This window comes from Phaenicophaeus curvirostris, chromosome 15 (genome assembly GCF_032191515.1).
Source record: "Phaenicophaeus curvirostris isolate KB17595 chromosome 15, BPBGC_Pcur_1.0, whole genome shotgun sequence".
Lineage (NCBI taxonomy): Eukaryota > Metazoa > Chordata > Aves > Cuculiformes > Cuculidae > Phaenicophaeus > Phaenicophaeus curvirostris.
Genome location: NC_091406.1, coordinates 2844387 through 2856855, shown reverse-complemented (window position 1 = coordinate 2856855; position 12469 = coordinate 2844387). Strand labels below are relative to the sequence as shown.

The window sequence follows — 12469 nt, the reverse complement described above, 5'->3', positions numbered from 1 at the left end:
GGAAGAAGCACATCCTAAAAATAAGTGCATCTGAAGTGTCTTTTTTTAGTATATGGGGAATGTTTGCTTTGATCACTATTTTAAACCCCCCTTTGCAGTAGAGAGCAGTTCACTTTAAATTCCTTTTGCTTGCCATCCTCTGGAAATGTTTTTGTGCCTTAATTGACACCATTCCTTCAAGAGTGAGGGCTTTGCCCCATTTTCTGTTTTTCCTGGTACTTTGCTTGGCATGCTGCATCTCCTTCTCGGAGTGGAGCAGTCTTTGGTTGTTCTTTTGTCAGTGAAAATGTTGGAAGTTCCTCCACCTTTTACACTTTTTGCCCTTCGCTGAATAGCAAGCACATTCTGAACAAAACAGGGTAGTGTGACAGAGGCTGGCACCCAGCAGTACTTGCCTGGTGAAAAGCTGGTTTGGAAGGTGCGGGAGAAGGAAAACCTCAAGTGGGAACAACTACCCTCTGATTTATTGGTATGAAATGAGTGTGGGCGCTTGGCTGGGCACTGAGGAGGGCTGGGGGAGGCGGGATGGGTGTGTTTTCCAAGGTCCATCAGCCCCTGTGTTGGGCGGCTTGAGCTGATAGCAGGTTTTCCAGCTGCTGACACACATACAGGTTCAGTCTCCCTGCTTCGCATGCCTGGGCAGCGTTTCCTATTTCGGGTCTGCTGACAATACCCCAGAAGGACACGGCGCATGGGCGAGTGAAGACAGCGAGCCAGTGACCCAGTTCTTCCCTGGGTGTCTGGATGATAACGGAATAAATACTGCCTTGGGAAAACTGCAGTGAGGGTTGATGCTGCTGCTGAAAGCTTTGATGTTTCAGCCTGGTTGGTATCAAAGTCCGTCTGGAAATGTTGGTTGAGAAAGCATTTCTGGGAGATACTGATAACCTCCTTGTCCATGCTTCCATGTTCCACCTGAGGGATTTTTTTTTACAGTGGTAAACATTAAGAGTCTATTCTATAAAGGAATTGTCTTTGGCGTTTCAGAAATTCAGCCTGAATCTTAAAGGCAAGGATTTTCTTCTGTACAGTACAAACAGTGTGAGAGTGGTCAGTGATGGCTGCTCTCTTCTGTCCTCTCATTTTATAAAGAGGAGGCCCCAGGGGGGAGCTTTGAGAGGATCCTAGGGAGCTCATTCCACGCTTGACCCACTTTGCAGGCAGCTTTGCTCCTTTTCCACGGCTGTGCGTGTCCTTAGGGCAGAGGGACACAACTGCTGGTGCAGTGGGGACCCAGACCCAGGAGAGGTGGTGCTGCGGCTCCCTGGGAGCCTGCTCTCTTTTCCTCCTCCTCTCAGAAAAAGACAGGGATGGGTTCTGCCACCGTGTCTGGTGGTGAGCGTCTCCAGTTTAGCTCAGAAGCTCTAAACAGCCCTGGACTGTCCCTTTTCTCTTTTAAAGCTGCTTTGAGCCAGCCTGAATTCTGAAACACATAACATTTATTCCCATGGACTTTGAAACCTTAAAGCAACTGCTCTTTATTGTCTGTGGTGTCAGAACCAGCTCAGAATCATTTGCTATTTTGGACTTTGAACAGCAATAAGGCTGAAGCTTGGTGCCCTGCAACCCTTTAATTCACTTGGCTGTGCTTTTGGATGAGCATAAAGACAGGCTGCTCCCTTGAGCAGAGAACCAGGGCTCTTTAGCATATATACAGGGGGGAAAAGGCTGAAACAATGCTTCTGGTTTTAAATTAAGCAGTGCTGTCGCACACAGCTGTTGAGGACGGTCACCGTCACATACATCGCCTCTCAGAGTAGTTCTCCAGCCACAGTAACCACAGGATCCAAGCTTGGCTCCTTCTGAGCAGTCCCAATTGTTTCCAAGGATGCTAGGGCACAACTGGTACAAAATCAGCCTGTTTAAGTGTGTGGAGGTGGAGTGAGGCTGAGGTTAGGAAGTAGCTGCTGCAGATATGCTTGAGGTAGGTGTGTTTCTATTTTTAATCTCTTCCCCCCCCCCCTCTTCAGTCTTCTAAACTGCCTTGAATCCCTGCAGTTATGTAAGGGGAATATGGATCTAGTTAGAGGGAGGAACGGAAGTTAATGAATACCATTAACGCCTGCTTGATGTGATTTGGTTATTGAGTTTGTTGGTGTTAATTGTATTCATCCAACCACTGGACTCTGCCACCCACTGTCTCGCGTTGCTGGGGCAGAACTTGGATGAAAATCGACACCTTCTCAAGGAGGCTCCTGTAACACAGGTTTGGATGAAGTGGAAATACAGTAATTAGTTTTTTCCAGAGTTGTATTGAGAACAAGGATTTTCCTCTGCTGCTGCCTTGTTGCTGAACGGTTGCTTTAAACAGCAGTGGCTTTCTACCACCTCTCTCACCGGAATAATTCTGATGTTTTCTGGTTTTACTCTGATCCAGACAGTTCTATTTTTCTTTTTAACTTGTCGATGTGACTGTTCGTTCTAAAGAAAGTTCTTCATCTTTTGTATTCCTGAAAATAAAAGGATTTTTGCAGCAAGTCTTATCCTCCCCACCATGGGGGTTAGGTTCTTGTCCAGATTTGATGGTCACACCTTGAAAATCACCCCTGGCTCTCCCGGCTAGAGCAGCTCTGCTCTCGGGACCCCTGAGTCCAACCTTTGCTGTCCCTCGCCCCCGCAGCTCAGGGAATCCAGGCCGAGCTCTGTGGAGATTCCCAACTTGTTGAAGGAGCAGAGCTGTGTTCCTTCAAGCCTGGTTCTCCTTAGGCTTTGACAATTCCATGTCACGCTTGTGGTATTGAGTGTGTTATCTCCCATCTCTAAATCTCCACCAGCCGCAAAGGAAGCCACTCAGTTTCTCTGTAGAAGTGGAGGATGCGAGGTGTTTGGAGGGGTAGGGGCACAGCGATGTTTGCCTGGGGGTAACAGCGAGGAAGAGAACCCGAGGCTGTGGTGCAGCTGCAGAGCTGCTCTCCAACGTGCAGCGTGTTAGAATCCCCATCCCTGCGGCTGCATCGCCGCTCAGCTGCCTTTGCCCGCAGCCCTGAGGATGCTGCAACTATGTAGGTCAGAGCTCTTCTGGATGTGGTAAGCGTGAAATCAAGCTTGCACTGATCTTGATTGCTCCAGTCTTTTCAGGTATTTGCTTTAGGGTTCACGTTCCCCCTTCCTCCTCCAGTTCCTCAGTGGGAAAAGGCCCTTAATTGTAATTAATCAACCTAAGCAGTGCTTAGGTTTAGGATTATTTGCTGTGTGCGTAGCCATAGAAATTAGGACACCCATTTTGTTGAAAAATCTATTTCTTTGCCTCGCAGCTTTAGCGAAGGACGGGCCTTTTGTGCTGTCAGCACCGACTGACTGGCAGGACTCGGGCTATCGACGCTGCAGCAGCTGCTTTTTCACCAGAGATAACAGAAAGCATCTGGGGCGGCTGCTGGGACTCACTGTACGATATAGAAAGCGCAGCGGGAGGCAGCTGCCCCGTGATTACAGCCTATCTGCGACAGCCACAAGCTGCTTTTCTGGCTGGGAGATGTTTTTGTTGTTTTGACTTTGTCCCAGACTTCTAATTCAACAGCTAAATTCAAAGTCCGCCGGGGACCGAGCATTCTCCTTCCGAGAACCGCAGAGAGCTGCATCAAGCAGAAAGCGCATCAGTGGTACCGCTTGGAATTACATTCACACGCAGACCGTGGTTAAGCATGGAACTTCGCTTCCTGCCTCTTCCCAGATTTTATTTGATTTGCCTTGTGCTGAGAGCAAACCCCCTCCCCCTCTGCCGAGCCTGATTTGCAGTCAGAGCGCTTGCGCTCGCTGATCGTGAGCCAAATCAGAAACCTTCATCTCTGGCAATGTCGGGAAAGGGGATTTAGGATTTGCAGAGATGTTTTAAACAGATCGCCTTCTGTCATCATCTGATCCTCTAAACTGAAGAGTTTTAATATAAATAATTAAAATGAACATTCAAAGAAAATAAAGGGGGTGGTGTTTCTTTTTTTCAGTGCAGTGAATGTGGTCCTCAGCATTGGAGTAGAAGATGGAGTGACTGAGGAGGGAAGAGGGAAATGTGATTATGGTACAATCAAAAACTCAGATTAGGCAGAGCCTGGAAGCTTCACAGACATGTGAGAGATATATATTAGAATATGATAATTAGCTCCTATAAATGGTGAACAAATAGCTTCTTTAATTACCAGTATCGGGATCTTTGCAGAACCTCTGTTAGCGTCAAGGCCTGCAGTGGAAGCATCCCCTGACATCTTTGGATGCTCACTCGGCTGTTAGGAGGCGTCCTGCTGTCACACAAGTGCAGGGTGATCCACTTTGGGAGGGACGATGGAGGTCCTCTGGACCACATTGAATTTAGATCCATCTACAAAGTCAGATCAGATTGCTCAGGATCATCTTCAAGTGTGTTGTAGCTAGTGAGCTGCTCAGCATCCTGAAACCCATGAAACAAGTTTCCCATGTCAGGCAGTCTCATCTCCAGCAGCTCTTTGGAATGTACATAGAAACCTATTTCAGCGATGGGACCTGATGTTGAATAGCTTCGCTGCCACCTGAGCCCCAAGAGGTTCTTGCTGGCTGAGAATCTGGAGTCTCCCATGTCTCCACAGAGCCAGCCCTAACCAGCACAGTATCTAACAGTAAATATTTCTGATATTTATGGTCTCACTGATGATGTCACCTGGGTAAAAAACTAATAAGAGATTGACGCTTCAGTAGCTGGGATGCTGGCCTGGGCTGTGGGCTCTGAACTGAGAATTTCTGAATCTCAGAAAAATGCTTTACTTTCAAAGGTATTTTTGAGCAGGTGTGACTGCCATTTATTCCACACGGTGTGCAGTGCAGTCTGGGTCCCTCTGAGACCCCAAGGTCAGGGAAAGCTGTGACCTAGGCTGGACTCGTCCTCTGCAGCACAAAGCTGGAGCCAGGACCAGTTTGCTTTCGGGTGGCCTGGCCATGTCTGCGCTGACATCCCACCCCCTCCCCCTCCCCACCCTCCGCCATGTCTCCTCCCCCTCCCGCGGGGCTCCCTCACTCCCCTCCCGCCCCCACCCCGCGCAGCCGTTGGCCGGCGCGCGCCGCCCCCGTCCACTCTGCGGTTCCTGGTGCGCCCCCCGTGCTGCCTGAAAGACCTGACAGACTCCACCTCGTCTTCCCAGCTCAATTCGGCTCCTCTTCCCCCTCTGTACCTTGAAAAAGGCAGAGAGGGTGAGTTTTTTCCCCATTCTCCGCGCCCGGCGACGTTCGGGAGGCGGGACTGGGTATTTTCGTCAGGCGTTCTTATCGGGCAGCCCGGTGGTTGCGAGGCAGCGGGAGGCGGGTCCTCGCCCCGCACCCCTCCCACTATATAAGGGCGCCGCCGCGGTTGGGCCCGAGCGCTGCTGCCGCCGCCGGAGTCGCTGCTGGTGCCGAGCCGGACGCCGCCCCCTCCTCACGGTGAGGCCCGCGGGGAGGCCGCCCGCTGCCGGCGGGGCGGGGGTGGGCGCTGGGAGCGGGGCCCGGCCCGGCGGTGGGGCCGGGGCGGTGGGCCTGGCTGGGCCGCGGGGCCGCTGAGGGCTCTCAGCGCGGGGCCGAGCGCCCGTAGGGGAGGTGGGGGCGGCGCCGTCTGCGGTAAACAAACACCGGGCCCTGCCCCAGCGCAGCTTCGGGGCACCCCCAGCCCTCCTTCCCCGTCGGCAGAGCGGCCCAGGTGAGGCTGCAGAGCGTGGCCGGCAGGGGCGAGGGAGGGGATTCTGTCTCTCTGCTCAGCTCTGGTGAAACCCCACCTGGAGTCCTGCCTTTCTGGAATCCCAAACGTAAGGACGAGGTGGAGCTGTTGGAGCGGGTCCAGAGGAGGCCCCGGAGATGATGAGACAGCTGGAGCACCTCCCGTACGAAGACAGGCTGGGATAGTTGGGGTTCTTCAGCCTGGAGAGGAGAAGGCTCTAGGGACACCTTAGAGCAGCTTCCAGAAATGAAAAGGTCTCCAGGAAAGCTGGGGAGGGACTTTTTCCAAGGGCCTGGAGGGATAGGACAACAGGGAATGGCTTTAAATTGTAAAGGGGAAGATTTAGATTAGACTTGAGGAAGAAATTCTTCACAATGAGGGTGGGGAGGCCCTGGCCCAGGTTGCCCAGAGCAGGGGTGGCTGCCCCGTCCCTGGAGGGGTTCAAGGCCAGGTTGGATGGGGCTTGGAGCCCCTGATCCAGTGGGAAGTGTCTCTGCCCATGGCAGGAGGTGGAATTGGATGGGCTTTGAGGGCCCTTCCAACCCAAACCATTCTATGACATGGAGCAGGGAGAGTGTGGAGGAGATGTGGAAGGGAGACTGGAGCTGCCTCGCAGTGCTGGTTGGTGGCTGAGCTCTGTGTGTCAGCCTTGTGCATGCAAATTGCTGCTGTAATTCAGGTGTGCCTTTTGACCAGCTCCCAACCTGTTTTACTGTTGTTTAATGAAGCCTTTGGGACTGGTCTGCTTAGTCACCCAGTTCTGTTGCTATCTGAGGCCCAGCTGTTTCCAGAGTAGTATTACAGTTTGCTAAAAACACCTTGTTTCTTCTTCTCTGGGGGAATGAACTCTGGTATAATGAAATCCTGAACTGGTTCTAGTGATCAGGCAGTGAATGAACTTCATTCTACCTGATTCAGACTGTTAATATTAGCTGAAAGGTCTTGATCAAAGCGGGTTTGGGTGGTAGGAGGGTCTGAATGCAAACACTCCTGCAGGGGCTGGACTGATTGAGGCAGCATCCCTGCCTTGCTGGCTATGCTGTGCAGCATTATGTAATGCTAGGCACAAGCACAGGGAGGCTGGTGTGTGAAGATGGGTTTGTTCTTGAGTGCTCTGACAACCACTGCGAGAACAGATGCATTGAATCTGAAATGTATGCCTAGATAGCTTTTTTCAGGGCCTCATTCAAACTGCCAGCTCAGAGCTACATTTTAATTCAAATTTCATCTTTGCTGTCGTGTATGTGTATTTATATCTTTGGAACAGTCTTGACCACGTCTCTCCAGAAGAGCCATCTTAATTAGAAGTAGCACTGTCATGCAGGGTTATGTATCTGTGTAAACATTAACTAGCTACTTGCTCTGCCAAATGGAAATTAAAGCAATGAGGACCTCAGGCTGCTGTGAGCTGCTTAATAATGTGCCTTGGCTGGCCTCCATGGGGCTGGGTTTGTTGCAGTACTGTGGGGCTTGGCTGTACTGATGAGCTGCAGGAGGCTCTTAAAGAGGGATAATGTAAGTTTGTTGAAAGTGGCCCAGCTAATTCAGTTTTGGTAACTCAAGTGCTACTGTAAGGAACTGGCATGCACAGCTCCTGGGTTTGATGGGGAGAGAACACTTGAAAGTTAATCAAAATTGATTTGAAATTCTTGGTTTCTAGAGCTACTTTGCAGTTCCTGCAGGCTGTGTTTACAGATGGAGGAAGAGAATGAAACTTGCAAAGGTCTGCAGCCAACAAATATTTTGAGTGGTAAAGGAAGCTATGACAAATCCTACTAGTTTGTTGAGAACAGACTTATAAAATTTGTGGCCAGGCGGTTACTGCTACTGTGTCTTTCAAGTCGGTTGGTTCAAGTGCAGTGATATGCAAACATACTCCATGTGTAGTTTCAGGCAGAAGCTGTAACCCACGACCTGCTGTATCAAGTGCATTACTTTCAGGTTGGAGTTCGTAAATTCCTGGAAAGATGCATTCTTATGATGTTTGGTTATTTTTCTGTTAGTGACATATTTGAATTCTGTTTCTCATGTAGATCTGGAGAACTTTGTTAAAATATGTAGTCATCTTAGTCTTTCTTAATGCTAACAAAGTACTGACCTAAATATCATACTGTGTAAGAGCCCTGTTGGGTGCTGAAAGCCTTCCTTGTAGTGATAAATGACTTTCTAATCTCTTCAGAAAACCACACACTTATTAAGGAAAGCCTTTGATCAGGAATAACCTGGTCTGTTTGACTCTGGAGCAAAGGCAGCTGGAGCAGACTCTCTGGAGGTGTTCTTTTGCACCACAATTTTGTGATTGTGTCCAACACTACTGTTTGAAAACTGCTTTTGAGATCTGACTTCATTTGACTAGCAAAGTGAGTAGTGATTGTTTGGGTTTGAAGACAAGTAGTGTTTTGGAAATGTTGTTGGAAGTGAATTCAAGGGAAAAATAGCTCTAAGTGTTACACTGTGAAAAAGTAAACACTATTGACTAATAAATTTTGGGTTTTATGCTTTCAGATTAAGAGAAAAGTTCTCTTAAGGATAGATAGAATCCTAAAACCAATTTGTTTGTTAAGCACGAGGATTAATGAATTTAGGTCTGATTCAAGCAGTGAGTAATCTGAATGCGCTCTAAGTGGCGTTGGGCTGCTGCTGTTGATGAGAAGCAATAAATAGTAAAGGTAAGGTACACCTTGGAGTCAGCTGAGTGCTCGCTGACTGTGTGGAAATAACTGTCCTTCTCTCGTAGATGCCTTCGATTAAACTGCAGAGTTCAGATGGAGAGATCTTTGAAGTTGATGTGGAAATTGCAAAGCAGTCTGTGACTATAAAGACCATGCTGGAAGGTAAGAGTACAAAGCCTTTGAGGGTCACTAGCTTGTGCGGAGATACTGTGTTCAGGGAAGCCTCTTGGACAGGAATTGTGACCACAGGAGACAAACTGGTACCGTGCTGAAAAAGGATTCGCAGGCCTGTGAAACAGCTTGCTGTCTCATGTCGCAATAGCTGAACAATCACTGCTGGAGCTATTCTGGGTGGATGTGCTCTTGCAGGAAGCTTAAAGTTCAGGCCTCTCATCAAGAGCACTTTCAGGGAGGCTAGTGAAACATAAGCACCCTCCAGTCTGCTTCAGGTTCGTATGTTAAGCAAACAGAACATCCAATAATATAAAACCCTAAGTTTAGTTAACCACACAAACTGGCCTTACAATGTAGACAGCTTTTAAGTGGGGTGGGAGATCATAAACCAATGCAATGAAGAATAAGAGCCAAAGTGAAGCCTATATTGCAAGCTCATGGATACAGTTAAATTATTGAGGGTAAATACTTATTTCTGATCTCCTGCTGACATAAATTTGAAACAAAAGGACTCATGTTGGGGGAGGGGAAATGTGCCAGATGGCTCGGATACAGAGCGAACTGTCTAATCCCTCTAGTGCAAATCCTCATTGTGTACAGGTCTGTTTTTCCAGTTTTTGGGTGCATTCATGAATATGCTTAGAAAAAAAATCTTTGTAGATATACTTAAAATTATGTTCTTGGTTGTGACACCTTAAAGAACAATAAGAATAAGGTTGAAATACTCCCAACTGTTGAACACTTGCCTTCTGTTAATAAAATACTGTTGTACATGACCAGCAACATAAGCAGGAAACAGTAGTCAGTTGGAATACATTAGGGAGCACAATTCTCAGTTTCCTCATGCAGGAGCTGTCACTGCTGGTGTTCAGTGACACCTGGGTGTGGATGAAAGGGAAGCTGCACATGGTAAGTGCTGCAAGTCAGATGCTAAACCAGCTGCTTACTAATGTGGGTGGGAGCTGGTCTCCTAGTAGTACAGGTGAAATGCATTTGCAGGGCAGCTCGTTAAGCATTGGTTAATGAACAGTGTCAGGTGCTGCTGCTGAAAGGTGAGCTTATGTCCAGCATCGCACCAATGACATATCAATTTTTTGATAATGGGTAGAATTGCTGTTTTGGAGGTGGCGGGGACAAGTTGAGCAGAGTTGCCCTAACCTTGAGATATTGCTTGAATTATTTCCCTGTACCAACAATTTGGGATGCTTCTTATGCTAGGTATCTGCCACCATGTTCAAAGCATATATTTAAAGTTTCCATTAATTGGTGGCCTGTGCAGTACGCTTTAATGTCACTGTTGGAGTCTGAGGTTAGTTTTTCAAACAAAAAGTAATATTAATAATATCTCACTAATAATGGTAGTTGACTTGCCTAAATACAGAAGTACGTGCTAGTTTAATTGTGCACAAATTTGGTCAGTGATGATGGTGATAATAATCTGTTCTACATCACCAAGGAACTCTATTTTTAAGAATGGCTCATCTGTGTGTAATGTGTGAAGGTCTGTTTAGCTTCTCAATTACACAACTAATTAAAAGATGTTAATCTTTGACAGCTAGTGTCACCCTTGGCATTCTTCAGCTGGCAAGGATGGGTGCAAGTGTTCTAAGAGGCCAGATCACCTGGCATCTCTGTGGCTACAGTACAGAACAAACACTGTCTACATCCTGCAGTAGAATGGAGTTCTTATTTAATAAATTTAATGGGATATAAACTCCTGATAGTGGTAAAATATATAAATATTTGTCTGGTTCTTTGACACATCTCATTCCCAGTAGCAGGTTCTGCTCTCAAGTCACTGACAGCTTACCCGATGGTTTTTTGCTCTCCTTTGAGGCAGCCTTATTAGCTACTTGGCCTGTGCTTGGTATAACCTGGTATAATGCAGCCATGGCTCTGCAAGGCCTCATTGGAGCTTTCTGATAATTTCGACTTCCCCAGGTGGCTAGCTTTTGCTACCAAACCATTCAGCCTCAGTGGTGTTAAAACAGTGGAAAAACGGGTGAAGTAATCCAGTTCGGAGTGAATGGGTTTGCCTTCCAGTTGCTTAGTCATGTTTCCCTTTTTAGATTTGGGAATGGATGATGAAGGTGACGATGACCCAGTCCCTCTTCCAAATGTTAACGCAGCGATCTTAAAGAAGGTAAGATGCTGAAAGGGGCAGTGTTTTGTGGCAGTAACAGAATGTGAATTTCATCTTGCAGTTATCATGAAGTGTTGTATTAAAGGTATTTTCCGTGTGCTAGCTGTGGGTTGAACCAGTTTGAGAGGTGCATCAATGCAGGCATATGGGGTATCTGAGAACAGGGCTGAAGCTGGTGGGCTGATAAGGTTTACTCACAGGTGTGACCACCTGGAGCAGCAGCTGGAGGCCAGAAGTTGATGTGGTGCTAGGCATCTGTACACACTAGTATTTCATGGTATTAAAATACTGATTTTAATTGGATTGTGTGAACTTGGGTGGCTGTTTGAGATCCAAATGTTAGGAGGAAGTATTAAGGGACAGGCAGTGCTGACAGTAACTGGCAGTAGTGAAAAAATATGTTGCTGTTGAAGATGCCTTTTGCTCTGAAGTAGGAAGTGTTGTGCCAAAATCAGCACTGGACTGTTTTGGGGTAAATACAGGGTTAGGAGTTATTTCCTAGTGAACACATAAATAACTTCAGACTTGAAGGTTTTTGGGTTGGCAAAATGGAAGAGGATTGACCCTACTCCTTTAATTGTCTGGGTGATGAGATGATGTGGTGTTGATGTTTCAAAAAACAAGCTCAGAAAGAGGTAGACTTTTTCCAGGTGAACTTTGTACTGTGGTGCGCATGTCCTGCTGGTAGCTGTTAAATCTCTGCATTCTTCCCTTGTGTAGTATTCTGCTTAGTAAGAATTGTTTCTGCAAACAGATTAAACACCACAAAATGAGGTTTAGGTTTCCTTTATACAGTGTTGTGTGTTAGCACAGGGTTTAATAACTTTACAACACCAGCAGCTGGCTTTTATGATTATAAGTATCTGTCTCAGATAGGACTCTTGAAGGCTGTTGTACTTCAGGATTTGGGATCAGTTGTTCTAAGATGAAAGTACTGGGTAATGGAGCATGTTTGTACAGGATTCTATTATTAGCCTAGAGAAAAAGGCACGGTTCTTCTAAAATGAAGTTGTTACAATTGGGGCCTAGTGGGAGAATAATTTGGATAAAACTTTAATATTGAATCCATAACTAGGTGATTCAGTGGTGCACCCATCACAAGGATGATCCACCTCCCCCTGAGGATGATGAGAACAAGGAAAAAAGAACAGATGACATCCCTGTGTGGGATCAAGAGTTTCTGAAGGTAGACCAGGGGACGCTTTTTGAACTTATCCTGGTAAGTATGTTTATGGAGTGTGAAAGCTGTGCCTGTGAAGTGTGCTTCATGCACTTGATGGTTTTTATGCTTCTTGAGTAACTTCTTCGTGGGTGAATGGGGAGGGCAAGTAGTTCAGCAAACTACTGGCTATAATTGAGGACGTTGGAGTGCTTGTTCATCTAATGCTGGGTGTTAGATTAAACTTGGTCATTTATCAATTAATATACTTTTTTGAATATGGGGCTACCCTTATTCTTGTGACTCTTGAGTCTGAGTGGTTGTTACTAGAAATGGTGTTTGATATTTGCATTCAAATTAAAAACTCTTAAAGTTTGCACAGTCTGTGGTACTGAAAACCAATATTATGTACCTTAGCTAGTTAACAGCACTTCACTGAAGGTCTCAGTTGTTTGCAGGCTCTTCTGAAGGCCCTCTTAAAGAAGAAGCTGGGTCCTCTTTCATGGTACAAATGACATTCCCTTCTATTTGGCAAACAAGTTTTAGGTATTGTTACTTCAGGGTTCTAGCTAGAAGCTTCTCAAAGTGGAGATGGCTGGTTACAGTATTCTACAGTGTCAGCTTAACTTTGGGAGTATGTCTGCAGAGATGGAATATTGATATAGAGG

General features: G+C 46.8%; 3 protein-coding genes across 4 annotated transcripts in view; 1 reads left to right on the top strand and 2 right to left on the bottom strand.

Moving 5' to 3' along the window:
* UBE2B (ubiquitin conjugating enzyme E2 B) overlaps window positions 1–5180 on the bottom strand; it is a 57197-nt gene extending 52017 nt beyond the window's left edge. Inside the window, exon 1 of the mRNA XM_069869406.1 lies at window positions 5176–5180. The gene's annotated coding sequence lies outside the window, so the exon portion shown is untranslated. The remainder of the gene's footprint in view (window positions 1–5175) is intronic.
* JADE2 (jade family PHD finger 2) overlaps window positions 1–5655 on the bottom strand; it is a 182451-nt gene extending 176796 nt beyond the window's left edge. The window contains exon 1 of the mRNA XM_069869377.1: window positions 5652–5655. The gene's annotated coding sequence lies outside the window, so the exon portion shown is untranslated. The remainder of the gene's footprint in view (window positions 1–5651) is intronic.
* Window positions 1–12469, top strand: part of SKP1 (S-phase kinase associated protein 1) — a 259109-nt gene that overhangs the window by 244474 nt on the left and 2166 nt on the right. The window contains exons 1-4 of one of the 2 annotated variants that reach the window (XM_069869403.1): window positions 5299–5382; window positions 8391–8487; window positions 10569–10642; window positions 11718–11861. In XM_069869403.1, coding sequence (XP_069725504.1) covers window positions 8391–8487; window positions 10569–10642; window positions 11718–11861 — 315 coding nt within the window. In that variant the 5' untranslated portion in view covers window positions 5299–5382. Of the gene's footprint in view, window positions 1–5298; window positions 5383–8389; window positions 8488–10568; window positions 10643–11717; window positions 11862–12469 lie in introns of those variants that run through there. The other variant, XM_069869404.1, reaches the window with a different exon arrangement.